General features: G+C 35.8%; 2 protein-coding genes across 2 annotated transcripts; both read right to left on the reverse strand.

The window, feature by feature from the left end:
• Positions 1 to 5,373: 5,373 nt before the first annotated feature.
• On the reverse strand, positions 5,374 to 6,530 carry LOC112013963 (protein SRC2). Its single transcript, XM_024046350.2, has one exon. The coding sequence runs from the start codon at positions 6,388 to 6,390 to the stop codon at positions 5,554 to 5,556; it is 837 nt and encodes a 278-aa protein (XP_023902118.2). The 5' UTR covers positions 6,391 to 6,530; the 3' UTR covers positions 5,374 to 5,553.
• Positions 6,531 to 7,992: 1,462 nt separating this feature from the next.
• On the reverse strand, positions 7,993 to 12,372 carry LOC112013958 (PWWP domain-containing protein 1). Its single transcript, XM_024046344.2, has 3 exons — positions 12,089 to 12,372; positions 10,973 to 11,957; positions 7,993 to 10,683 (listed from the first exon to the last, which is right to left on the reverse strand). The coding sequence occupies exons 2-3, from the start codon at positions 11,898 to 11,900 to the stop codon at positions 8,483 to 8,485; spliced, it is 3,129 nt and encodes a 1,042-aa protein (XP_023902112.2). The 5' UTR covers positions 11,901 to 11,957; positions 12,089 to 12,372; the 3' UTR covers positions 7,993 to 8,482.
• Between the last annotated feature and the right edge of the window lie 13,675 nt (positions 12,373 to 26,047).

Below are 26,047 nucleotides of genomic sequence, written 5' to 3' on the forward strand. Positions count from 1 at the left end.
ATTCGGGCAACACAAGTGAACTGGCTATAGGGTGTGGTCGACAAGCAAGTGGACGTTAAGGGCATGGAGGCCGTCAATCTAGTCAGCGTCCCACATCTACTCAGCCTCCCACACCCATGCCCACATCTAGTCGGCGTCCCACATCTGGTCAGCGTCACACACCCGTGCCTACATCTAGTCAGCATCGCACATCTGTTCAGTGTCACACACTCGTGCCCACATCTAGTCGGCGTCCCTCATCTAGTCGGCGCCACACACCCGTGCATGACCTCAAGTACGTATGCTAGAAACACTGAATCAATCATCCAACCATCATGAGCATTCTGAATTTTGTCGCACGTGTGGGAGCCCTTGCATTTTGCAATCTTCCAGACATTGTCTCCCTTGCAACAAATTGCACGGACTGACCATGGACAGGAATCATCCTCACAACTCACCATAAGCCTCTCTGAGTCTGAATGCTCAGTTTTGAAGCTAAAATTCTCTCGCACTGCGTACCAGGTCAACGCATGTCGCACTGCCAATTTAGTTGCGAATACCATCCCTTTCAGTGGCTGCTCCCCAGGTGTCCAACTTGATACTTCCGCTTGCATAGTCGGTGATGGATCAAATATATTATCCCAAGTGTTTTTGGTGAACCATTCCGGCGTAGGATCGGGACCGGGGCATGTGTCTCTATTCTCTTCTACAACCATATCTTCAATATGATCAACATCCTCATGTTCACCCATGGTATCTAGGAACTCTTCGAAGTCATCCCTAGTCACATCAATATGGGTTGCATCATCAACAACTCCGTAATCATCTTCATTTTCAAATGTGCCCCCATGCAGCTCATCATGAGATAAATGCTCTTCTTCATGCACTTCCTGGGGCCCTGCCTCCTCCTCAGTTGAGTTCACACCAGGAAATGTCTGCCATGGTTCATTGTCATACCTATCTTCTGTATTCTCTGCACACCCTTGATAAGACTGTAATGGTATTGACTCGATGTGCTCATCTATAGTTCCATCCAAAACAATATGTTGTGAACCCTCTCCAGCCTCTACTATGGTGGGCTCAACAGTGACATAGAGCTCCGAAGCAACAAATCCTTTAACCACCATTTGTTCAACAACTTCCCACATCATCTTCACTTCGGCGCCACCCGATAACTGTAGTGACTTGTAGACAACCTGGGTGCCTACAACCAGTTGAGGTGCTCGATACACGATGGAAATGTTATGCCTAGACTGGTCTAACCCCATCGCCTTCAATATTCTTCGTTTCAAATTTATAAGGCCTATCCCACGCTTCACCTTAACACATTTTTGCTTTTGGTTTGAGCCTTCGTATGACAACCCATTTAACTCATGATAATACGTCTCTCCATCGTAGTACACATAGAAAAAGTGAAAATCCATCACCGACCTATTATTAACAATATTAAAAGTTGTCATAAACTATAAATAGTTACATAAATTTGGCATATGATAAAAACAATTTCTATTCAAACTCAACCTCCTTGACTATGTGTATAGACATATAAATAATTGAATCTCGATCATAATGTGCACTTAACTATATATATATTTTATACACATCTAAAATAAAAAAATGTCAACCATTTCGACTTTATTTTATTAAGCCAATTTCTTTGTTGAGAAATGAATTCATATTATATGCAAGTTTCATATAATGTAAGTATGAGAAGGAAAGATTATATTAAGAAACGGTACGGTAGGAAAAGGGAAAAATATACCAAACCGTATATACAACCCCACTTTTATATCAGATAATTTTAAATTGTGAAGATATTGATAACTTGGTATAAATAGAAAGAAAAAAGGAGTTTACGTAATTTATAAGTTTATATTAATTGCATATTATTATTTTGTTTTTTACTTTATCGAAAAAAATAGTTAATGTTATTAGAATTTTTCATCGTTACAGTAGCATTGTCAATCCAGGCTTGAGATTCCGTAATGAAAGTTATAACTCCATGTATATATTTTCTCAGCAGCTTAATTCAATTTTTCCAAAACTTGGGTTTGTTTAGGTTTTTCCTAGAAGTAGACTAATACCAAGTCATGCACCCCCCCGATTATCCATGAGTCAAAACGCAAAGTCCTTCCAAAATTATGTCCCATGACTTTATGATATCAAATGGCTATATAAGTATGTTCATATGACTTTATAATATCAAATGTATATAACAATCTATAACTTGACTTTACATGCATAAACCAAAAATGGTAGAAAAATTACTAACAGTTTCATAAGTCTGCACCTTCCAAAGGTAAGTGAAAAGTGAAAACCAATTTCTTTAGTTGCACCCAAACAAGACTTAGATACGGATTAGCATAAGTGTCATGTCCACAAGCATCTAACACACTAAATTTCCAATAGGAGAATATCATATCAATAAAATAAAATATAAAAAGCTTGAGTTTTTGAAAAAAGATGAAGAGTTGTTTATTGAAAACATCATAGCCAAAAATCAAATTTTCCAGGTTTTCCTAGCCGTCCAATGATTAATATCTCTAGTCCCATTCTTAAATATTCATACGAAAACAATCTAAAAACTAAGCATTGAAGTCATTTAACCCATGCAGAAATATCAAAAAACTAAGCATTTAACAATACCTCTATCTACTGGTCACAAGAGGGTTGACCCAATGGTGAAATGGATAGCATGTTGGTTGATGGAGACACTGACACAGCTCAAAGACTTGCAGATGGTGACCAAACAGCAAACTTTATGCTGGAAAGATCTGACTCGCACATGGTGGAAAGAGCTCTGTACCGAATGGAAGTAATAAAGCTGAGGGGGTGATATTTGCTTAAAAGGTACTCGAGCTCAAAGAACTTGAGTACCATTAACTATGCATTTACTTCGACCGTTGGAGCCAGTGCGAAATTGTGAGTAGGTGGGAAATAAAGAGGTGTGGCAATAGGTACTCGAGTTTGGGAAACTCGGGTACCAATCTGCCTTAACACATTTTTTAAAAAAAAAAACCTGGGCCGAAGAAAACCATAGGCCAAATGGAGGCAGATTGGTACCTGAATTTCAGAAAATCGGGTACCAAGCTGCCTTATTGAAATTGGCCCAAGGTTTTTTTGGCCTAGGGATTTTTTTCAACAAACTTTGCTAAGGCAGATTGGTACCCGAGTTTCCAAAACTCGGGTACCAATCTGCCTGAGTCCATTTGGACCATGGTTTTCTTTGGCCAGGTTTTTTTTTAAAAAAAATGTGTTAAGGCAGATTGGTACCCGAGTTTCCCAAACTCGGGTACCAATCTGCCTAAGCACACACTCTGTATGTGGCCATTACAGAATGGTACCCGAGTTTGCTAAACTCGGGTACCATTTTTAATACAGTACTCGAGCCTACGAAGCTCGAGTACTAAGTGGAATTTTTAAATCCAAATGTCATGTCATTGTGCCACGGAGGAACTGGAAAATGTAGTACTCGAGTTCACCAAACTCGAGTACTTAAAAAGATGGTAGATTGCTATTTATTTTCGAAATAGTGTTTTCGTGCAAAAAAGTTCAAAAATTGATGGTATTTGGCCAATTTGGCCTAGATTTCTGTCCTGCTTACATCAAGTATAAATGGGACCATTATGCACCATTTTCAAGAGGCTTTGGAGGTTTCTATTGTACATTTGTACCCTAAGAGAGAAATCTACAAGCCAAAATTAACACATCCCGTGAGTTCAAATTGAGAGATCTTTAACATAATTATTTTAAGTGTTCAAGCAGTGAAATTGAAATTCACAAGATCCTAGCGTTAATTTTGTGGAATGAAGTTTTAAAAGGTTCTTGGAGTGAAATAGAGGCTCCGGCCGTGATAGCGGGTCTGTCATTTGTGGAGCATCCATATAGTCGAAGAGTTTATAGATTATGAAGTAATAGAAGGTTTCTACTATCAGTCGATTTTCAAGTTGTAGAGTCTAGATAAAAGCTTTACTTGGACGGTAAATTTCTCTTACTATAGTGGATTGCTCATCCTTAGTTTTTCTCATGATTTTCACTTTGTCATCGTATCACTATTCTCTTTTTAGTGTTTGATTGAATTGCAACTGATGATACCCTATGCCATATATTTAATCTCTTTCCATTGGATAAAATGAATTTGATTAATTTGGCAGTGTTGGACTTGGACTTAATTAATAAAATCTACTGTGTAATAAAAAATCAGGGTCTAAATTACCCAACAGATGGCAACCATCCATCACCTCGTGATTTTTTCAAACTAAACACATATGGTTTGGCTGTGGGTCATCCAAGACCAATCGGTGTAGGCGGGTTGACTCAAGATCACGAGGAAATATGGATCAAAATTCAATGGGTTTCTCTAGAAACATAAGAATTATCCAAACCGCTTAAAGTTGAATTCTAGAGAATTTGAGATGGAGTAAACCAAGCCCTTCAATTACGAATAAAGAGCTTGATTGTTGAGAGATCGATGCTTTCATTGGCCTTGACTTGCTTAAACATTGGAATTCACTCACTGTTTGCATTCACAAATACAATACCTTTTTGTCTAATTGCATATACCTGTTTAGCCAGTTGTGACTACTTTTGTTTATTTTTTTTTGGTTATGTTTTGATTGTTTTCTGATCTGTTGGCTTTGTTATAAGCTTAACTTGAGGTTGAGGGTAATGTAATGGGAGTTACTTACCCCTTACTCTTTAGCGTACCAGGAGTTGATGAACTAAATTGATAAATTAATAGTTGATGAACCGAATTAAACTTGATCTAATATTTCAGAGACTATATTAATAATCATCCTAGTCTATGTCCAGTCTAGCTATTTAGAAGAACAAAACCAAGAGAAAAATAGAAAAACCTGGGATCGTTACAAACCCTTGTTTTGTAAAATTTCAAAGAAGGGAACGTGTTATTGAAGTTCATAATTGCGGGTCCAATTTTCCCCTGGTTCATCCTCCCTCATTATATGTCATGTTGACCTTAAAACGATCGCCTTCAGAAGACATTTTAAAACTCTATTCCTTTTCTTTGTTTGTTTTAGCTACTTGGAAATTTGGAATCTTGGATTGAAGTGTCAAACACGTTGTTGAGCCAATTGGGAGGAAAGCGTTGCTTTCTTCACAAGCCTCAATAAATTATTGATGAGCCAATGGGGAGGAACGTATTGCTTTATTCACAACCCTTAATAAATTATTGATCTAATACTATAGATATTATCCTATAGATATATATATATATATATATATTTAAAATGATTATCCTATAGATATTATCCAGCCACTTGATGCTTTCCAAATTCCATGGAATATTCTTAATGGCTTAAACACCATAAGCAAGGCATGAATACATACAAACTACGAAGTATATCAACAAACTAACAATTGACCCCGAGAAAATAAAGATCTTTAAACATGATGTCCCATGAATCTCTCCTCAAACGTACAAGAAAATAGAGAGAATTTAAAAGTTTCACAATAATTATCTCCGGTTACAACCAGTATGTGCATTATTTTCCTCGCAAACATATAAACCCATCAAAGAAAAAAAGTCTAAAAAAAAAAAAAAAACGATAATAATCAAAAACCACCGTCAAATCCTCCATCAAACCCACCATCAAACCCACCACCATAATCACCCATATCAGACACCATATCTCCAATCAATAGCCCTCCAAGCGCTCCTCCTAGCAGCCCAGCTCCTAATCCCATCCCAAACTTGTTCTTCTTCTGGGGTTGTTGTTGCTGCACTGGTGGTGGGTACCCATATCCTGGCCCAGGTGGGTACCCATATCCTTGTGGAGGTGGTGGTGGGTACCCACCATATGGTTGTTGATACGGTGGTGGTGGTGGTGGATACCCATATCCTGGTCCTGGAGGAGGAGGAGGAGGGTATGAACCACCATATGGTGCACTAGGCCCCACCACAGGTTGGGCTACAGGGTAAGCAGTGACAGGCTCATCCCCATAGACCTTTGAAGCCACTGCTGCATTAGATACTTTCTCACCAAACTTGTAAGAAAAGTTCAATTCACCTTGGGGTTTTCCTGAGGGCTTTCTCACCTGGTAAGACACGAACTTCATGGACTTGTCTCCTGTAGAGTTGAGAAGCTCTTGGATGGGCACATAGACTACACCGATGTCTTTGTCACCAAGGCTACGGTCACACCGGAGCTTGAACTCGAGGGTCAGCCGGTTTTGCTGGGCTGCATACTCTTCTATGGTGAATTTCATAGGGAAATTCCATGAGGGGCTGGTGCCACTGTCTTTGGCCACGTTGGTCTTGGCTTTCTGCTTGTGGTGGTGTGAGTCTCCAGAGAGTGAGACCACTACGTACACGTCCATCTTGGAGAAAAGGTTCACATCTTTGAGGTCTTTGGCAGAGACTACGTTCAGTTCTAAGGTCCTGTACTCCATGTTTTGAGATTTTTGAGAGAGAGAGAGAGAGAGAGAGAGAGTTTGGTGGAGGAGCTTGGCAACCTCAAACTTATCAATTATTTATGTGGTGAACTGGTCAACGCTATGAGATCTGACTTTTATGCAATGAGGTAACAATTTAGAAGCATGATTCGAGGTAGGTGCTATTTTTCTATGGAAAAATATTAAGTATGGTTCTAGTGGCTTCTTGTAAGGTTCATTGTATGGCTGAGAGGTCTTTTTTTTCTAATTGTTTTGGTGTGAGTTAGATAAGTCTCAAGTCCCATGCGGCGTTGAAGACTACCGTGTGAAGAATAGTGATTGCGACAATCCAAGTACCGATGCCACATGGAACACGTTACACGGTCATTGGGGAAATTTTCGTCGTAATTGCCTTAGTATTTTAGAGAAGAAACCACTCACCCGGAATTAATCATGAGCACTAACTAGAAAATAAGGATAAAATGCAAAAACTAAGAAATCCCACCAAAACTTTTTTAAAGTATTTAATTGGCACCTATGCACAATCGCCATCACCACCACCATATAATTTGTTATAATATAGTTATCGAGAGAATTGTGCCCAAACAATCCATGAACATATAATCTATACTATAATTTAAGGGGTTTTTTCTGTTTGGATTCTTCATTTTTTTTAGTTTAAAAATGTCCCTACACCCTTATATTTTAAGTAGAGGCAAAACTAAAGGACAATCCAGTAAAAATGCAATTCTATCTCCCACTAAAACACTGCCTAAAAAATAGGACAACTTTCCTATTGATTTATTTACTTATAAATTAGATTTTCAAAATAAAAATTATATATATATATATATAAAATAAAAAAACACAAATTTTTTCTACAAAGTAGGACCACTAACCAAAAAATAAAAAAACACATCGTGTGATGAGACTAGTTTGTCATATATAGTTACCAAAAGACTTTTCAGTTAAAACGAACGGTTGAAAAGAAGAAAATGATTTAGAGTAGTTTCAAAAAATGTTTGAATATCATTTGTGTTTAGGAAGCAAATTAAATATTTTTGAAAAATTTGTGTAGTTTCTGATTTTAGCCCATATCTAATTTTTATATTTTATATTTTACCCCCAAAAAATAATTAAAAAGAGAACAGGAATTAATTATATGCCCTAAAAGTCCCGGACACCCGCAATAACCAAAAAATTAAAAAGGGAAGGAAAAAAGAAGAAGGTCAGAATAGACAAAAATATAGTTATCTTCCACAAATTGAACTTCTCAATCGGGTAAACATAGGGTTCTTGAATTATGGTTATCTTATCTTCCCATCTGCACCACCTTGATTTTTAATTTTTTATAATGAGATTCTACTTATAAGAAAAAGGAAAAGTTGAATACTGTCTAATATTACATTACTTAAATTGAGATCAAGTCCTCTCACAAATTTTTGTCACTTTTTACTTCTCATAACTTATTTTAATCAATAGTTGAGATTAAAAGTTGGTTTTTTCAACTCTCAGTCTTGACCATTGAGAGAAATTGCATATCTCAACCATTGAAAGGAATTGCATCACGTGCAATACCATATAGTTGAATGTTCAATAGAAATGATAGGAGCCATACAATTTATAAAGCTATCCAAATGACGCGGTGGCATTCACAAGAAAAAGCAGCTACAACATATGTGCACTGTGTGCCTACTATTAGATGCCTCAAAACACAATAAGTTCCAAACCAATGCAGAACACAATACCATCCAATTCCAATATAAAATACCTTGTAGATTTTGCATTGGCATATGAACAAAAAAGAGAGGAAATTTTTCTTTCCACCTCTCTAAAAATGAACTAAAATAGCCATATATTCGGAACTATGTCAATGCGCCAACTACTTCTATTCCTCTTGATCATGCTTCTTGCTGTCTAAAGTTTAAACTGTACATCCCTAACACTAACTTCTTACTCAAGTATCAAACTAGTGGGTCTTTTCACATGATAATACTCCAACAGGTTTAGTTTAGTGTTTTGCATACCCTTCTATTTTCCTGGCTGCAGAAAATCAATGGCTTCAGTGTATAAACTATTCACCAATGTCATATGTTACTGGTTGAGTTAATCAGAGACACAGAGGCGCATATCCTAACGAGCACTTCAACTCATGTACAATTTCACTACACTTGGTCAGAAGGTTTAACATTTGATGGGAGATGTCTACACTTTGGCTAGGGGTGGAGTAATACGTGTGATTGTTTCTAGACCCAACTTGGCAATGCTGAAAATTACAAGCTTGAACAGATTGAAGAAGCTCACTGTCCTCAAAAAATTGTGAAATGGGGTTAGGGAGATCAATGGGAGGAGGCAAAGGTGAAGGTATAGCTTTGTGGAAGTTCCTAACATTGACATTGATAGTAGAAAAGGAAGATGATGAACTACCAGTTGGATTATTACCATAGGATTTTTTGATGTCACTATCAATTGCAAACTGCTCACTTTCACTACTTAAATTCCCACCCAACATTAATTTTACGTTTAAGGTTGTACCAGGTATACCTGTGATGGACCTCAAGTCATCACCCGGTGGCTTCTGCAGAGATGACTTTGGCTGAAACTCTGATTCTACAGAATTGTAGCTGCACAATGATGTCAAATGTGGAAACTTATATTGGGCCTCTTCTTCAAGCTGCTTGCCTAGCTTATGCAATTCTGGTTCCAGAGACCCTAGCGTTTGCAATTGGTAATATACCTTCACATTTCCAAACAGAGAACTTCTTTGGACAGCATACCTATATGCTGCCTGAGCATCAGAATTGTATTTGAACACAATATGGCATTTTGAGGCTTTCCAAGACACTTGAGAGGCAGAATGATCAAGGGGACCAAAGCGTGCAAATTTTGCTTTCAGCTCTGCAACTGACGGAAGAGCTGATTGACGTGGGAAATTCATCACTAGCATTGTAGGTACAGGAACCATTTTGGGAGTAATTGGCTTCTTTAGCACATTTCTTTCCTTCTTTTTTGAAACTGTCTCACCTATTTCCTTACAGTCTCTTCTTTGAGACTTTACAGGCTTTGAGTTGCTAGCCTTCTTTTCTACAGTCAATGTCTTCAGCTCATTTAGGTGTTTTAGTCTCTTTGTGGACATATCTTCCCCACAATCGAAGATATGGCCAGACTTTGCATAAAAATCAGATTTCAGCCGTTTTTTGGGTGGTTTAGAAGAAAGAGGTAGGTCCTGAGCACTCCTAACAGGATTGCTCTCAGTAGCCAGAGGAAATACATGAGGTTTAATGGGCTGAGTTTCAATCAACACTGGCTCTTCAGAAGAAGATACAACCAAGTTTCCCTGATAGACAATGGATCTGAATTGTAAAAAGAAATTAAGCACAATTGCAGGTCTGTTCTGTTCCACATCATGGAAAGGATTTAGCGCAAGAGCTAATAGATCAGAAATTAACAGAGAAAGTCCAGTTTCAACATTTCTTGTATCAAAAATTTTCTGTCTAGCCATGGAACCAGAGGAAATGGTATGGCAGGCTTCAATTGCTTTCTCCTGTTGGTCCATTGGTGAATCCTCTCTATGAACTAAAGCAGTTGGGCTAGTTTCTTGAGTTGATTGTCTTGCCAATGCCTTGAATGTAGCAGGTTCAAGGAGTTTATATAAAGGCTCTATGCCTGCATCCAAATTAGATTTTGTTTTCTTTTTCTTATTTATATCTACCACATAGGCTTCCTCATAACTCAAGTCCTCTTCAGAACGTTTAAGAGCCTTTGGGTTCTTATACATATTGTGACTATTCGTAGAAAGAACATTACCAGGTTGTGAGGTGTCCAAGGGAGAGGTAATTCTACCAGCCAAATGCATGTTCTCAGGCCCATTATGATTTTCATCTGTTTTCAGCATTCTTGGCTGAGCTTGTTGGAAATCTTGAGAACTGTCAGTTAATTTTGTCCTATTTGATTCAAGTCCTGCTTCCTTGTCCACGGTTACACTCTCTTTGCCAGCAAGCCCCAGATTAAGTGGCATACTCACTTTGCTAAATGTGTCAATTCCATCCTCTTTACCTGCGAACTCAGTATTCATGAAAAAGTGTGGATATTTCCCTTCCAAGACATGCTCTCCATCTGACAAGGCTACTTCCTCATACATTGATGGGCTTAGGAAACTTAGTTGCTCTTGACCAAGGTGATCGGCTCTCAAAATGTTGGGATCATCAACCTGTTTAAGAAAATACTGATCTCTCTTACACTGAATTTTTATAGGACTTGTAGACTTCTTGCCAAAAGCTTCATCAATATGGGAAGAACCACTCAAGGTTGCTGCAAACAGTAACCGAAAGACAGTATTAGAAAAAAAGGAGGAAATAAAAACTGAGGCTAAGCATTCATCAACAAACAAGTAGGAATGTCATTTTTGATCTCATGCACATATGGAGACTTGGAGAATCCATACGTACATGCATATTGAAATAAACCTAATTTCCACATATTAAATAGTCATCTTAATGCAGTGCATCTACCTTGGCTGTGCAGAGGTTCAGGGAATATGATATACATGAACAACAAAACATATAGCAGAATATTCAGGGAAAAGATAATTAAATTATACCTTGAGACAACAATTCTTGCTGATTTAAAACCCTCTTTGAACTTGCAGGGCAAACTTGATCAATCCCAGATGCATGTGAATAGGTCTCATCAGACTTCTCGAACACAGCCATCCGATAGGCAAGAACTTTAGCCATACTTTTAATCCAATCAACATTTCCCTGCAACTTACTACACGGCATTAAAGCCATTTGCCACACAAAAGAAAGCATCTCAAGTGGAAAAAACTCATCTCTAGCCCTTCGAATTTGCTCCATCGAGTACACCCCATGAGGCTCATAACCTCCCACATCAACCGCATAAAACCCACGAGCATCCACAGGCCGAAAATTAGAAGGGCCGCGACACCGGCATTCCAATCCTAGTGCAGCCCTTCTACAGGCCTCATTCTCTGCATCCTCAACAGCACTCACAAAAGCCTTTGCATTTGTTTGCATTGATTTCTCAGCATAGTGAGGATCAAATGGGATGAGCTCTTTCACGTTTAACCAACCATAGCTACTATCCCCGAAGAACGCTACCAATACATGCCCTTTTTTCTTCGTTCTACGAACCGAAAGCACTGCAAATGCTTCATCAAATATTTGACCCGGCCACCACGGATATGATTTCACCTTTCCCCACACCATATCTCCCACCTCATACTTCACATTTTCTTCGAAATCATCACTCACAATTTCACCCATTTTTGTTTCTCTACTTACCCTTTTTACCAAATTCAAACTGCTACTCCCCATACCATATACCATACTTGCAGCCTCTAATACAGAATCAATTTCTTTAGAATCATCAACCTCATAGCAAACACTAGTTCCCCAAGAACCACTATTCCCATTTCCTAAATTGTCAACACCAAAATTACCAACTCTGCCACTACCAAAAACCCCACCTTCCAAAACCCTAGCTTTCTTATTAGACCCCATCTTCATATACACCCACTCTCAGTCTCTCTCTCTCACACACACACAAACACTTCAAATCAAAACCTGAAGAGTGGAAAATGAGTAAAATGACAAGATATTCAGGGCACATTGTATAAGATTATAGAAATGAAATGAAATCAAAACCCTAAAAAGCTAAAAGTGAGACTGAAAGTTGAAAAAAGATGTACATGTACCTCTCATTCTCAACTCTGAAGCTGGTCTTCGAAGGTAATCCAAGAGATTTGAGAGGCTCAACCATTCCACCATTTCTAATCAAAATGTGCTCAAAATTAGTGGTTCATTATTTTGACATATCAGCTTCAAATCAAAAACCCTAGAGAGAGAGAGAGAGAGAGAGAGAGAGTTAATGGTGATTTCAGATTTGTGCGTGGAAAGGGATTTTTTTCCTGTATGGGATATGCATATTATGTAGTCGGACACCGGACAGACATGTAGCGCAGATAGGAAAAGCGATGGCATGGTGTGGTCTTTTTATTATGGTACGTGTTTCAAAAGTGAAAGGTCACAACGAACCTTTTATTTATTTATTTATTTTTAATTACAGGCTAGGCTTAAGACCGGTGTTTAGTAGTACTGGACCCATTAAGATGATGATATGTGTCCATTTTTAGACACATGTCATCATCTGACAAGGTTTAGTACACTGGATGCACTAGACTTAAACCAAGTCCTTTTTTTTATAATATAGTTTCATTATATTTCGTTAACTTCTGACACTAATTTATTTTTGATGTATGTAGAAATCAAATCTCATATCTCTTAATCAATTATAAGAGATTTTACCACTTACTAGAAGTAAGAAAAAGAAAAATAAAGTATGATGTTTTATTAATTGGGGGAGACTTTGAAAACACAAAAGGGTGTTAATTGAATAAAAAAAACTCTTGATCCAAACACCAGCGCAAAAAAATAAAAAATATATATATATATATATATATAAAGATAAAAAGAGATTAGCGTGCGTTTGGGACTAGTTTTTTGCTTTTTAATCATTATATACAGTTTTTTAAAATTTCACTTTTCAAAGTACAAGTATACTTTCAACAAAAAATTTTCAGCAAAATTAAAAAGATTTCATTTCATGATCAAAATTTTTTTGATGGATTCACGCAATTAAACATTTTTTTTTCAATGAATGTTCTAGAAGTTGGAAAGCCAGATGTGAAAGTGCAGTTGGTGGGATGTGAAACACCATGTCAATAATATACATCCCATTTGTTTCCATTTTGGTGCAGAATTAATCATAAATCCCATGCTCCCTAAGATCTACCAAATTCATATTTCTTTCAGATTCGATTTATATAATTTCGATATAGATTAGAGAAATAGGGCTTATAATTTGATGACTAAATAAAGAAGCGAGTGCTATATGCCAAAACTATAGAAATAAATAAACAAATAAGAGAAATAGGTGCTTATAATTTGATGCAACAATATTGAACCCCATTTTATCAAGAGCCTTGTGGTTAGTTAATTTTTACATTTATGTTATGCGAAACATTCACGTGCGTACGTTAAAATGACTTCTGTTTAGAGCATTCCCATCAAGTGTGTCAAATGCCAAATATTTGGCATTTGACACACCAAACACTAAAAAACCGCTCACATCAGGTATTTTAAATACCAAAATATTTGGCATTGATGAAAGGTGCAATCTCAAATTTGAGATCGCACTGTTCACGAATTGTAAAACTTATGTTATTTTTTTATTTAGGTGGGCCCGCTTTCTTTTCTTCTTTTTTTTTTTTTTTCTTTCTTCCCTGTCTTTCTCATTCTTACTCTGAACCTTCGACCATTTCCCTGCTCTTTCTCTCTCCCTCTGCTCGATTTCTCTACCTCCCTCTCTAACGAAACCCAAGCTGGAGCATTAAGCCAGGCCGATCTCTATAAATGTAACTTTAAAGTTTGGTTTTTGCTTTTGTTTGTACTTGGTTCTCTTTGTTTATAAATTTTGTATCATCCGTTATAGTGAAGTAGGGTTTTTGCAAAGTAGGTTGTAGAAAAGATATTTGTGATCTATAGCGGATTCAAGGGTTCAACCCAATGCTATTTTGACTTATTGAGGGCCCTTGGGAGATGGTACTTCATGTCAGAGGCTAAGATGCATACTGCATAGGTACGTGCGCAAAAATGAGTTTTTTTTCGTCTTTTTTTTTTTTTTTAAATGCATGTATAGACATAATATTGGGACAAAAAAGGCCCAAAACAAAGGGGCATTTAACATTGTCTGAGGGTTAGACTAAATGTACAATAAAATTATCATTCAAAAAATAAAAAGCTAAGAGGCCGAGGCATCTTGAGGATTCCCGTCGCCTTTGGGAGGAAGATCTTAAATGTCCTGGGCAAGGGAACTCTCAACTTGAAGAGGCTCGGTAGACGAGACCAAAGGGGTGACGGGAGGGTCCACAGCGGGTTGAGCAAGGATGATGCTATCACCTTTTGGATTAGGCTCTAACTCTGTGGAGTCGTTGGTTTCCTCCAGGATAGTGTTGCTGGCAAGAGTTGACGGCAAGGGGTCGTCCATGGTGATCTTGGATAAATCCAAGTGTGGGTAGGAGGACTTGACCTATTTAAGGCAATCCTCAAACCCATCACCATAGTAGACTGTGCAAGAATCAATGAAAGGTTGTGGAGCCTTAAATTCTCTCACGGTATCAACCTTAGCCATCTCCACCTACCTAAGAAGGGCCGTCAACTCCTTCTCCACTGTCGCCTTCGCTTCTTACTCCTTTTCTCTCTTCGCACCCTCCTCCTTCAACTTCTTCGTCAGCTCCTTCACCTCCTTATTGAGAGTGCGAAGGGCCTCCTTGTATTGCTCCTGCTCGTTGGTCAAGATCCCGTTGCACTTGCGAAGATGGGCAATCACCCCTTCTTGGGTGACGCTCTTATCCTATAGCGCCTTCATACGAACCATCACTTAGAAAATAGAACAACTTTTAGCTATTGAGTAATAAATAAATAAAGAAAGAAAGAAAGGAAGAAATGTACTTAAGCAAGCCCAAAGAGGCCTGACGCCCCCAGTTCCTTCGTCATTTGTTCAACACAAGGATCCACGTCCTTATCCTTGATAATTGACTCAATCATCTTAATGGCGTAGTCCTTGTGAATAAGAAGACAACAGTCAGGTTGCTGAGTAACGGGGCCTAATGTCGTCATTAATCCCTTGCTTGCACTGTGGCTCAACTTGGGAGGTGACGGCTTCTTCGGGAGTTTATCCCTGGGGGTGACAGACATTTTCTTGGAAGGACGATCGTCCTTCCCGTCAGCCTTCCTCTTAGGCGCCCCCTTTCCGATGGCCTTAGGGGCTGATGAGGACGCCCCTTCCTTCCCCTTTGCCTTTTTTTCCTTTTCTTTCCCTTGCGCAGCAACTGCCCTCACCTATGCCCTCTACCTGGCTGCCTCCATTTTTGCAAAGGACAAGTGACGAGCATTAGTTCAAGAGATGACAAAAAGAAAAAAGACGGGAGAAATTAAGTAATACTTACATCGACGGGAATAAGTATTTAATCTACGAGCTGTTGGTGTCAGCTCCGGATCACCGTAGTATGCTTGCAGCATATCGAGGGTGATCAAATCCCTACACTTCCGTTGATCAAACAGAATTTCAAGAACTAGGCGAATAATGGCCTCTTGCTCGTCAATTATGTTTGGACGAACACTGGCTGAAAAAGGAAAACGACGACATTAGAACACTTAACAAGTAAATAGAAAAGGTTAAAGCAAAAATTGATGGTGCTAAATTTAAATCACTAACAATACCCCAAGTATTGTCAAAATCATGGGGCATTGTAGCCCACTCTTTTGGACATCAAACAGAATTTCAAGAACTTGGCGAATAATGGCCTCTTGCTCGTTAATTATGTTTGGACGAACACTGGCTGAAAAAGGAAAACGACGACATTAGAACACTTAACAAGTAAATAGAAAAAGGTTAAAGAAAAAATTGACGGTGCTAAATTTAAATCATTAACAATACCCCAAGTATTGTCAAAATCATGGGGCATTATAGCCCACTCTTTTGGACGACATACCTAAATCCGTCCCTTGAACGAAGAAGTACCTGCCTTTCCAGTTCCTGTTAGAGTCGGGCATGTTTGACATGAGCCTTAACCCTTTCTTCCACGTAGCAAAATGATATATACCTTGGGACGAGACAATGTGCTGAGGTTTATAGCAACAAAAGAACTCGTCCAACGAAAGTTGACGGTTCCCACCACTCAGACGACCCCACAAAATCTCAGCCCCTATAAAGATCCTTTAGGCATTTGGAGCAATCTGGTTGATGGATAATCTAAGAAAATTAGCCAACTGACGGTGCAACACTATTAATGGCAACCTTAGTCCCGCTGCGAACATAGAGTCATACATGCCAACGTCCACAGTCTTCCTTGAGTAGCACTTCTTAAATTTCCTTAGGAGACAGATTGGGATATGGTCAGGAATCTGGTAACAATTCCCCAAATTCTTAAAAATATTGACCATCATCGTCGGCAAGAAATCGTTAATGGTCCATATTTTAGGAAGGATAAACGGATGGGCATGCCCATCCCCAGGGCCCCCTGAACTTCCAGCTTTGAGGGTTCTCTCATCAGCATCACCCTCATCCCTGTCATCCTCTTCTCCCTCATCACCTTTATCCTCACCCTCATCTATCTCCTCTTCCTCACCTTCTTCTTCAACACAACTTTTCACTTCCTTGTCAGGAGAATGGGTTAACGTTTCCCTCTTTGATGACCAGGAAAGGCCCTCCTCGGGCTCATGACCTGCCTGGAAGACCTCGTCGTAGCTCACTTCCTCATGGACTGATGACTGCTCATTCGTCGCTTCTCTGGACATCTATTTACCTACAAGCGATAGAGGTATTCTAAGAACCTAAGTTGACGGCCTCTCTAAAAAAGTTAAACGATCAACTAGAAAAACAAAAATGAAAGATAGGAGGAAATAAAAGAAAAGGTGACTTACCAAGTAAAGCAGACGGTTTCTTGAAAGGTGACGGTCTTAGCAAAAGGATGGTAATAAAGGCAACAAGGTCAGCAAGATGATGTGAGCGAAGTTCTTGGAATTATAAGCTCTCTCTTTGAAGATGATGAAATAGGAGAAAATGAGGAAGGGATTGAGATATATATAGGGTGAAAAGTGCACGGAAGACGAAGCAACACCCTTGTCCAGAAATAGGGCCAATCTGCTTAAGCCACGTGTTCAAGCAATTAATAAAAGCTGCTCGAGGAATACCCCATAAATGCCCTCTCTTTTTTTGGATAAAATAATAATAAATAGTGAAAAGAACTACGAATTGAACTCCATAACTCATTGGCTGAAGTCGACGGGGCTATGGAGTAGGGGGCAAATGATGAGGGTAGCTTTGTGGTTCTAATAAAGGCGTCCATGTTAGGCCAAAGTGATGGTCTTAGTGAACTCGTCAGCCTCACTTGCACGTTCATGACCCAACAACGATAGGATAAAGTCGATGATTCCACTTCAAAGCTAAATAAGATGACTAGAATATGTAGACGGGGTAAGAAGTTGACAAAAGGAAGCTAAAGGGGATAAGCGAACCCTTGACGAGGCTAATGTGGCCTCCCTTGGCCTCCACGCATAAGCATATAAGGAAATATCTTGCGCCTCATGTTTAACTTTAATCAAGAGAGTCCTATAAAGAAAGGATCTCGTAAGATACGTGAATTAAAGAAGATCTCTCCCATAAGGAAATATCTTCTAAGCCAAGGAACGAATGTCAACCCCATGCTATTATAAAAACCCCAAGACCCTCACAAACGAAGGTACACATAATTCCCCTACCTCTGGCACTCTAGAGTTGTGAAAGTTCTCTAACTTAACTTTCGGAGGGTTTTTGATTGGCACCACACTAGTACTTTCCTAGGGTTTTCTTTGTTTTTGTTTCGTAGGTATTCTTTCGAGCACGTGAGCACTATGTAACTTATTGACGATTTTCGGCATCATCATAACTAAATAATCACTTAGCTATTATAAGTGGTTGCTTGCTAGGCTCAAAGTGAAAACAGATGGTTTTTGTACAACTCATAATAAATTTGATTATGCTCCTTCGAGCTACAATTTAATTTCTACATCCTCTTGTGATGTCTTGCTTTGCAGGGTATGAAGCACCAAATTTAAGGTACAATTAATAACTTCTATCTTTTACTAGATCAAGTATTGTAACCTGCTAAATAGCTCAAAATTGAAGAGTTCAATTGTGCTATATAGAGGAAACTAATTACATATTTTTGTGCTTGAAAGTACCAGCTAACTTAACATGTAAACATGACGCCTGCGGTAGTATTGAAAATTTAAAGCCAATAATGCGGTGAGTTAGACAAAGATCTGTACTAGTTTATTGCTAAGCATAAAAAGGATCTAAGCTTGAGTGGAGAATGTGGTTGATGAATATTAAGAGAATAATGATTCAAGTAAAGTGAATAAAAAAATGAGTGTTTATACTTTTCGAATATAATTTCTTAGAAGGATAATGGCAAGTATCTATGAGGGGAGATTATAAAAAATTCCATGTGATTTGCCTGTAAAACACGGCCATTGAATTTTGGTGTAAGGTTGCTTATAAATCACCTCCCACAGATCTTGCAAAAGTGGGAACCTTGTACAATGGTATAAATCACGCCATAAAGTTTACACAACTACAGGGGGTTATGTGTGACATTTCAAAGTTCAAGCATCTCTGTGTTTTAGTGGCAAATATCACAAGGTTGTTTTTGGTAGTTGCCCTTTACTAATTTAAAAAGGTCTTGTAAACTGAACTTGTTTCTAATTGTTGAATATACAAAGCATCAGTATAAGATGTTCAGGTCACACGTCTGAAACACTATACCTGGCGTAGGATATGTTCTTTTATTTTCTTTTCCCTCGCCCTGTATTTGATTTTTCTCATACAACCTGGTAGTTCTTCACATGTTAATGATATGTTCATAAATAATGATCTAAATTTGAGCCAAATGATACCCAGTCCTCTGTGGTTTGAATTGGTGGAAGCAAATGTTTTTCACATACTATGATTTATCATATTTGAGCTTTTACTAAGCTTTTGAATTGAACCTAATTGCCATCATCCATGTCTTATAGCTGTTTTTGTTCCTAGTCGCTATTCTTATTCACCAGCTAAATCAATTCTTGTCCTAGATAGAATTAGACATTCGTATGACATATTTCACTCTCTCAAAAAACCTAGACACCATACATTTGTTCTCTCCCTATAATCATTTTCTTGATCTTCACAAATGCTTAGCGTTTTTCCAAGTCAAAGAAAGAAAGGTCTTGCATTAAAATTTTGAAAACCAAAATAAAAAACAATTACTAAAAGGTTGATAAGAACAATGAAAAAATATATTTTGATAAGGATAAATCATATCTAATGGAGCATTGGAGCTTTAGCTTTGACCTAGCTGAATACAAAACATGATGGATTTATTTGTATCATCTATTAGAATCAATGTTGATTTATATAAACATTTTTCCCCCGTGCACTGAAAGTGAAATCACTGACATGATAATGGGAGTTTTCTTTATTCTTTTGTTGGAGGGGAGAGGGGGCTCTGCGTGCGCAAGGGGGGCTAGCCAAACGTTTTAAAATTTGTTATGACCACAGAAATTGTGTGTGTTTATTATATGAGAGATGAGTACTAATCAACATGTAATTGTTATGATGTCATTGTGAACAGCCAGCTTGGTTGATGGAAAGAGATGAGTACTAATCAACATGTAATTGTTTTATTTTAGTCTTTTAGTCTATATTATTTTAGTCTATATTAATTCTTAAACCTGATATGGCAAACTCATATTTTATATGATACAAAACAGAATTATAAGGACAACATCCAGAGGAGATGCATGATTACTGATATAAATGGCTCTTTTATTAGAAAATTCAGCACCCTCTATCATATTTTGTGAGTTTTTGTTGTGCGATAGATACTTATTGTGACTTATCTAGTTATCATTTTTTAAATGTTTAGTCATTTTCTTTATTGTGATTTATCTAATTTATTGATATCATATTTTAGGTGTTATTCCTGTGGATTACAATGATTATATTGATAACAGTGATGATGATCATTCTTATGATGTGGAAAATGATGAACATGATGATGAGGAATTATATGTTCTTGTTGTTGCTGGATGTCATGCTGCAGTGACATATTACATGAAATATATTGACAAGCAACCTTATAGAAATTCTGGACAAACCGGCTATATGTGGTTGATGGATTGTTTGAAGGGTAATGAAATAAAATGTCACGAAATGTTTAGAATGAAGCCATATGTTTTCCTTCAATTGTGTAATGTTTTACAACCAACTTGTTTTACAACATGCCACACTTTTAGGTATTCATTTCATACATTCTAATTTGCTTCTAATATTTGTTAGGATTATTTCCTAAGTACCTAAAATTTATATTCTATTTTAGGACTGCATTTGTGTCATTAACGGTATACATATCCAAATTGTTGTTGGAGACAAGAAAGCTACATATCAATATATATATATATATATATATATATATATATAATATAGCAAAGACCTCATATGGGAGTGTATGAGGTCTTGCCAAGTGGTGCTCTAATTTTGCATTTAGCATTTTTTACCTCTTTCATTAAGCTTTTCTATATCAATATGTGCTGTGATGGTCCCAAGCATTTTCACTTTTTCAGTTTTCTATTAAAAAGTGAGAATACACAATTTGACCGATTCACCAATATTTCATACTTTTTCTTTTTTGATGAAGTTTCATACTTTTCTCACAACCCATAATTTTGAGAAAAGTTTATGTTCTAGAAATTTCTTAGCACAATCCTTCAGACGGTCCCATTATTTTTTCAAAGAAGACCTTTCTTTTGAAGAAATTGTATTAATGCAATCCTTCTATGTAAAACTCTCTCTTCTTCCCTTTCCCTTCCCTTACTTTTTCCTCTCTTCTTTCTTTTCATCTCCCTTACAACCAAACAAGATATTAGTTTCCAAATTCAGCTAATAAAAAAAAGTGTTTTGAGTATATTAATAAAAAGAGTCTGAATTTGGTAAGAATGGGGTGTAAAATTCATGTTTTACATCATCCAATAAGAGATGTCACATTAGCATTTTACTTAAAATTCAGTGCATCGTACCACAATTTATAAAATCTTAATAAACTCCCAATTTGGTTGAATTTTCAGATGAGTATTATAATTGACTAAGTGTGGTTGTGCTTATTCTTTAATACATGATAAGATGATGTAGCATGTTGGGATTGGAGGGTGTAATACTTGGGTTTTAAACCACATCCTTATAGAATTTAATATTTAATAAAAATATGTAAAAAAACATGTTTGATTACCATTTTAGTCTTTAACACTTGTACATGTATCAAAATGTTTTTTAACATCTTAAACGTGTCAATTTTGTTTCTAAACTTTTGGTATTGTGTCAAAATAATCCTTATTATTAAGTGGTACATGAAAAAAATTGATTTATCTAACATTAATATCAAAATAATATTATTATGCCATCTAAGCTATCCTTTGAATTATCATGTGTCCTTAATTAGAAAATAAAATAAAATATTTGAAAATATATTAATTGCATCTCCATAAGTAAATGAGATGTCATTTTATTAGCATAAATTGAAAATTTCTTTTCTTTTCTTTTCCTTTTCTTTCTCAGCAAAAAAATGGGGTTTAAGTCTTGACTTTTTAGTTAAAGTGCTCATAAACATCATTTGAAAAACATACTATTTACCTAATTTTAAAATGAAAATTAAAAAAAAAAAAAAAAAAAACAAAAAGCCAAATGTCAATTTTTTACATTATCATATTTTTAAGAAATTAAAGTTATTACCAATTATATTATAAAAATCTTGTAAACTAACATGGTAATGAATATAATTGGTGTCATGTCAACAAGGTAATAAATCAATTTGCTAATTATTTTTCTATTTTGTGTTTAAAAATTGATACATCCATTTAATAAAAGTAGTGTGCAACCCCGTGCATATGCACATGTACATTTAAAAACAATCACAATTATATATATGATTTAGAATCTAATTGGATCTAGATTCTTCGATTTTTGTACCAAATAATTCACTTGCTACGAAAATTAAAAAAAAAATTAGATGGGACACATGGCACAAAATTGAACTCTAATTAAAATTCAATTTATAATCTAATTGAATTTAGACTCTTTAATTTTTCATCTAATAATTCACTTGACACACAAATTTAAAAATTAGATAAGACACGTGGCACAAAATTAGACTCCAATATATAAATGTATAGCAACCCACCATCACTTTATTTAAAATTACACGTTGTTCATGAAATCATAGTCCCATATATGGCACTTTTTTAGGAGCCACTATCTCATCAAAAAAAAAAAAAAAGTTAGTATATTGCAATGTATTTGGAATGGTGAGTCCATCGGTATTTGGAATCAATGTTTAAAAAATAAAAATAAAAAAATAAAAAAAACTTAAATTGGACATGTGATGCAAATTTAGATAGTAATTAGAATCCAATTTAGAATTTAATTAGATTTTCTCTCAGTTTTGACTTTAATTATATATATAGACTGGTTATTGGCCTGTATGTTGCACGATTTTTTTTTTTTTTTTTGGTATGATCTTTTTTGGTAAATATTATGACTGGAGTTCATTTTTTTGGGGAAAAAAAAAAACTTCTTTCATTTTTATGTAGTGTTTTTTTAAAAAAAAAAAAAAATACAATGAAGGGTTTTATGATAAATTTTGTTAATTTTATGAAATACATTTATATAAAATAAAACTCATAAAATGCATAAGATATACATGAAGGTATAATTCATGACTATGCATGAAACTTATTGTATTTTTTTAATTTCTATTAGCTAGACCACATTTTTTAAATAAACTGAACAACCATTTCATCATCCCGTTATGCACGTAATGATTGGCATGTTGTTAGTTAGTACATGATTGCTTGATAAACAATATTGAGTAAACATTATTTTAATTCTATTTAAGAAATTTTTTGTGAAAATTTCATTTTCATGTCCATTTTTTTAATCTAATAGATTTAATTTTTCATGTTAGTTTATAATTGAATAGTATTGTGTTTATACTTTTTTTTTTTTTTTTAACTACAATTGATAACTCACAAAATGAGTAAACAACTTATTGGGTATTGCAAATGATACAAATATGACCATTAACATGAGCAAGAACATGAAGGGAGATTTCTATTCATTTTTTGAAAAAATAATGTACTTACAAAAAAATTTCAAACTTTATTAGGTAAAGAAGAGTTAAGTTATAGATAGCAAAATCAATAAACCAAAAATTTTAGGAGCCTAAGAAGAGCCATTACTCAATTGAAACAACCCAAAATACTCAAAGACTAAAAAAAAAAAAAAACAAAACCATCCACTCCACACTTCCATCGCAACTGTTTTAGCTCAAGGAAGACAATATATAAAAATAAATAAATAATATATATATATATATATATAGTTCAATAAATATAGAATATCCTTTTAAAAAAATGTTTATCATAATTAAGGGAAATCCTAATGGGTACATAAAGTTTTCCATCGTAGACTTTTCACGCTTAAAGAACATGACTTGCCAACTAATCAAAGTAGAGTTTTTAGTACTTACAGTAATTTCACAACATCAAGAACAAACCTCATTGTATAAAGTGTCAAATTCCATAGTCTCCTATTACATCAAATGAGTGTTTAATTTTTCTCGCAAAGTATTGAATACTAAAGCTTTTGGGCCATAGAACAAACCTCAGTGTATAAAGTAAGGAAGTCGATACCGTACCGGTACCTGCCGTACCAGCCGGTACGTACCGTACCGGTTGCATACCGGTATTGAAACATTAACGTTTCGTACTGGTTTAAATACCGGCCATACGGCCAATTTTGGGTAATACCGGACGTACTGGCCAGTACAGAAAAAAGTTTTTTTTTTTTTTAAGTTTTGTAATTTTTGAATTTTTGTTAGGGTAGAATGATAACTTATTTGCATTAACTTATTAGTATTATTTGTTTTCTTAGTATGCAATGGTAACTTTTAAGCTTTTTTTTTTATATTGTGTGTGTGTGTGTTTTTTTTTCTTTTAATTGATACTAAAGTCTAAAACCATGAATAATTAGTTTTGAATTGAGGAAATGTTTTATGGTAAACTTTTATATTTATTATAATACACACACATATACATACATGTATATATTTATTTATAAATATAAAAAATAGCGGTAAATCCAAAACGGTACACCGATATTGACCGGTATCCGAAATATATCGTACCGCTGGGCAAACCGGTACAACCTCCGTACGGTATTGACTCCCTTGGTATAAAGTGTCAAATTCCATAGTCTCCTTTTACATCAAATGAGTGTTTAATTTTTCTCGCAAAGTATTGAATACTAAAGCTTTTGGGCCATAGAACAAACCTCAGTTATAAATAAGGAAGTCGATACCGTACCGGTACTTGCCGTACCGGCCGGTACTACCGTACCGGTTGCATACCGGTATTGAAACATTAACGTTTCGTACTGGTTTAAATACCGGTCGTACCGGCCATACCGGCCAATTTTGGGTAATACCGGACGTACTGGCAGTACAAAAAAAAGTTTTTTTTTTTTTTTTTTAAGTTTTGTAATTTTTGAATTTTTGTTAGGGTAGAATGGTAACTTATTTGCATTAACTTATTGGTATTATTTGTTTTCTTAGTATGCAATGGTAACTTTTAAGCTTTTTATTTTTTATATTGTGTGTGTGTGTGTTTTTTTTTTCTTTTAATTGATACTAAAGTCTAAAACCATGAATAATTAGTTTTGAATTGAGGAAATGTTTTATGGTAAACTTTTATATTTATTATAATACACACACACATATACATACATGTATATATTTATTTATAAATATAAAAAATAGCGGTAAATCCAAAACGGTAACCGTATTGACCGGTATCCGAAATATATCGTACGCTGGGCAAACCGGTACAACCTCCGGTACGGTATTGACTCCCTTGGTATAAATGTCAAATTCCATAGTCTCTTTTACATCAAATGAGTGTTTAATTTTTCTCGCAAAGTATTGAATACTAAAGCTTTTGGGTCATAGTCTCAACTACAACTCTCAATCATGTTGGACTTGGATGACACCTTTCCACAACTATCATTATGAGATGCAGAAAAAATTTGGAGTATACACAACGATTTTTGTGGATGGGAAGAAATTTCATCCTATTCCAATTGGTTAGGTCAGTAAGGTCCTATTCCAATTTAATGATCATAGAATTTTTTCATACAAGTAATAATAAAGAAAACTTCCGCCTAAAATAAGTCGAACTTTTGGTAAGAGAGAAAATTGATGTCTAGACAAATCAAGCTAAGGCTGACCAAAACGGACCATATTCTTAATTTCTTATCTTGATTTGTTCCATGTACAAGACTTATAGTCAATGCTTGGCATATAAAAGTTGAACATCTTATCTAAAGTCCATCCTCTAAAGGCTTGAGAAAAAATTCATTTAAACCAAGTGATGCTCTAGTTTTGCATTTAACATTTTTTACCTCATTCATTAAGTTTTCTTTTTTATAGTTACTCAAAAGTTTACACTAACTTATTTTACTATTATCTCATTAATTTTCTAAACTTACATCACACATTTCTCTCTTTTTCATGTTTTTTAGCATACTCACCATTTTAATATTTTTTTTAAAAAACAAAAAAAAATAATAATTAAGGACTAATAGTAATAACTAACCATACAAGACCTTGGAGAGAGATAGAGAGACACAAAAATGTTGTGGGTTGTAAAATAAAACACATTGTATATATTACCAAAATAAAAGACTTGAGACTGACAAAACATTTGAAAGAGAGAGAAAGAGAAATTTAAGGGGCCGCTGCCTTTGTCATATTGGCCTCTCACCACCATCAAGATGCCGAAACCCTTGTGGGTATTTTTTTTTTTCTTTTTAAATTAGGGGATTAAATATGATTTAGGTTTGGGTCATTTGGTTGGATAGTTTTTGTTTTGGGTACATAAGTAGAAAGAATACTTGGTACGCAATGTAAAACCATATTCTACCATAATTTTAAATCATCTATAAGACACATGCATACACACTTACC

Source organism: Quercus suber, unplaced genomic scaffold, assembly GCF_002906115.3.
Source record: "Quercus suber isolate HL8 unplaced genomic scaffold, Cork oak 2.0 scaffold_179, whole genome shotgun sequence".
Taxonomy (NCBI): domain Eukaryota; kingdom Viridiplantae; phylum Streptophyta; class Magnoliopsida; order Fagales; family Fagaceae; genus Quercus; species Quercus suber.

Bases quoted from the DNA above. Each gene is read 5' to 3' on its own strand.
- LOC112013958 (XM_024046344.2), bottom strand. From the start codon at position 11,900: ATGAAGATGGGGTCTAATAAGAAAGCTAGGGTTTTGGAAGGTGGGGTT. The intron at 10,684-10,972 runs GTATAATTTAAT...TACTGTTTGCAG, and splicing joins GCAAGAATTGTTGTCTCAAG to CAACCTTGAGTGGTTCTTCC.
- LOC112013963 (XM_024046350.2), bottom strand. From the start codon at position 6,390: ATGGAGTACAGGACCTTAGAACTGAACGTAGTCTCTGCCAAAGACCTC.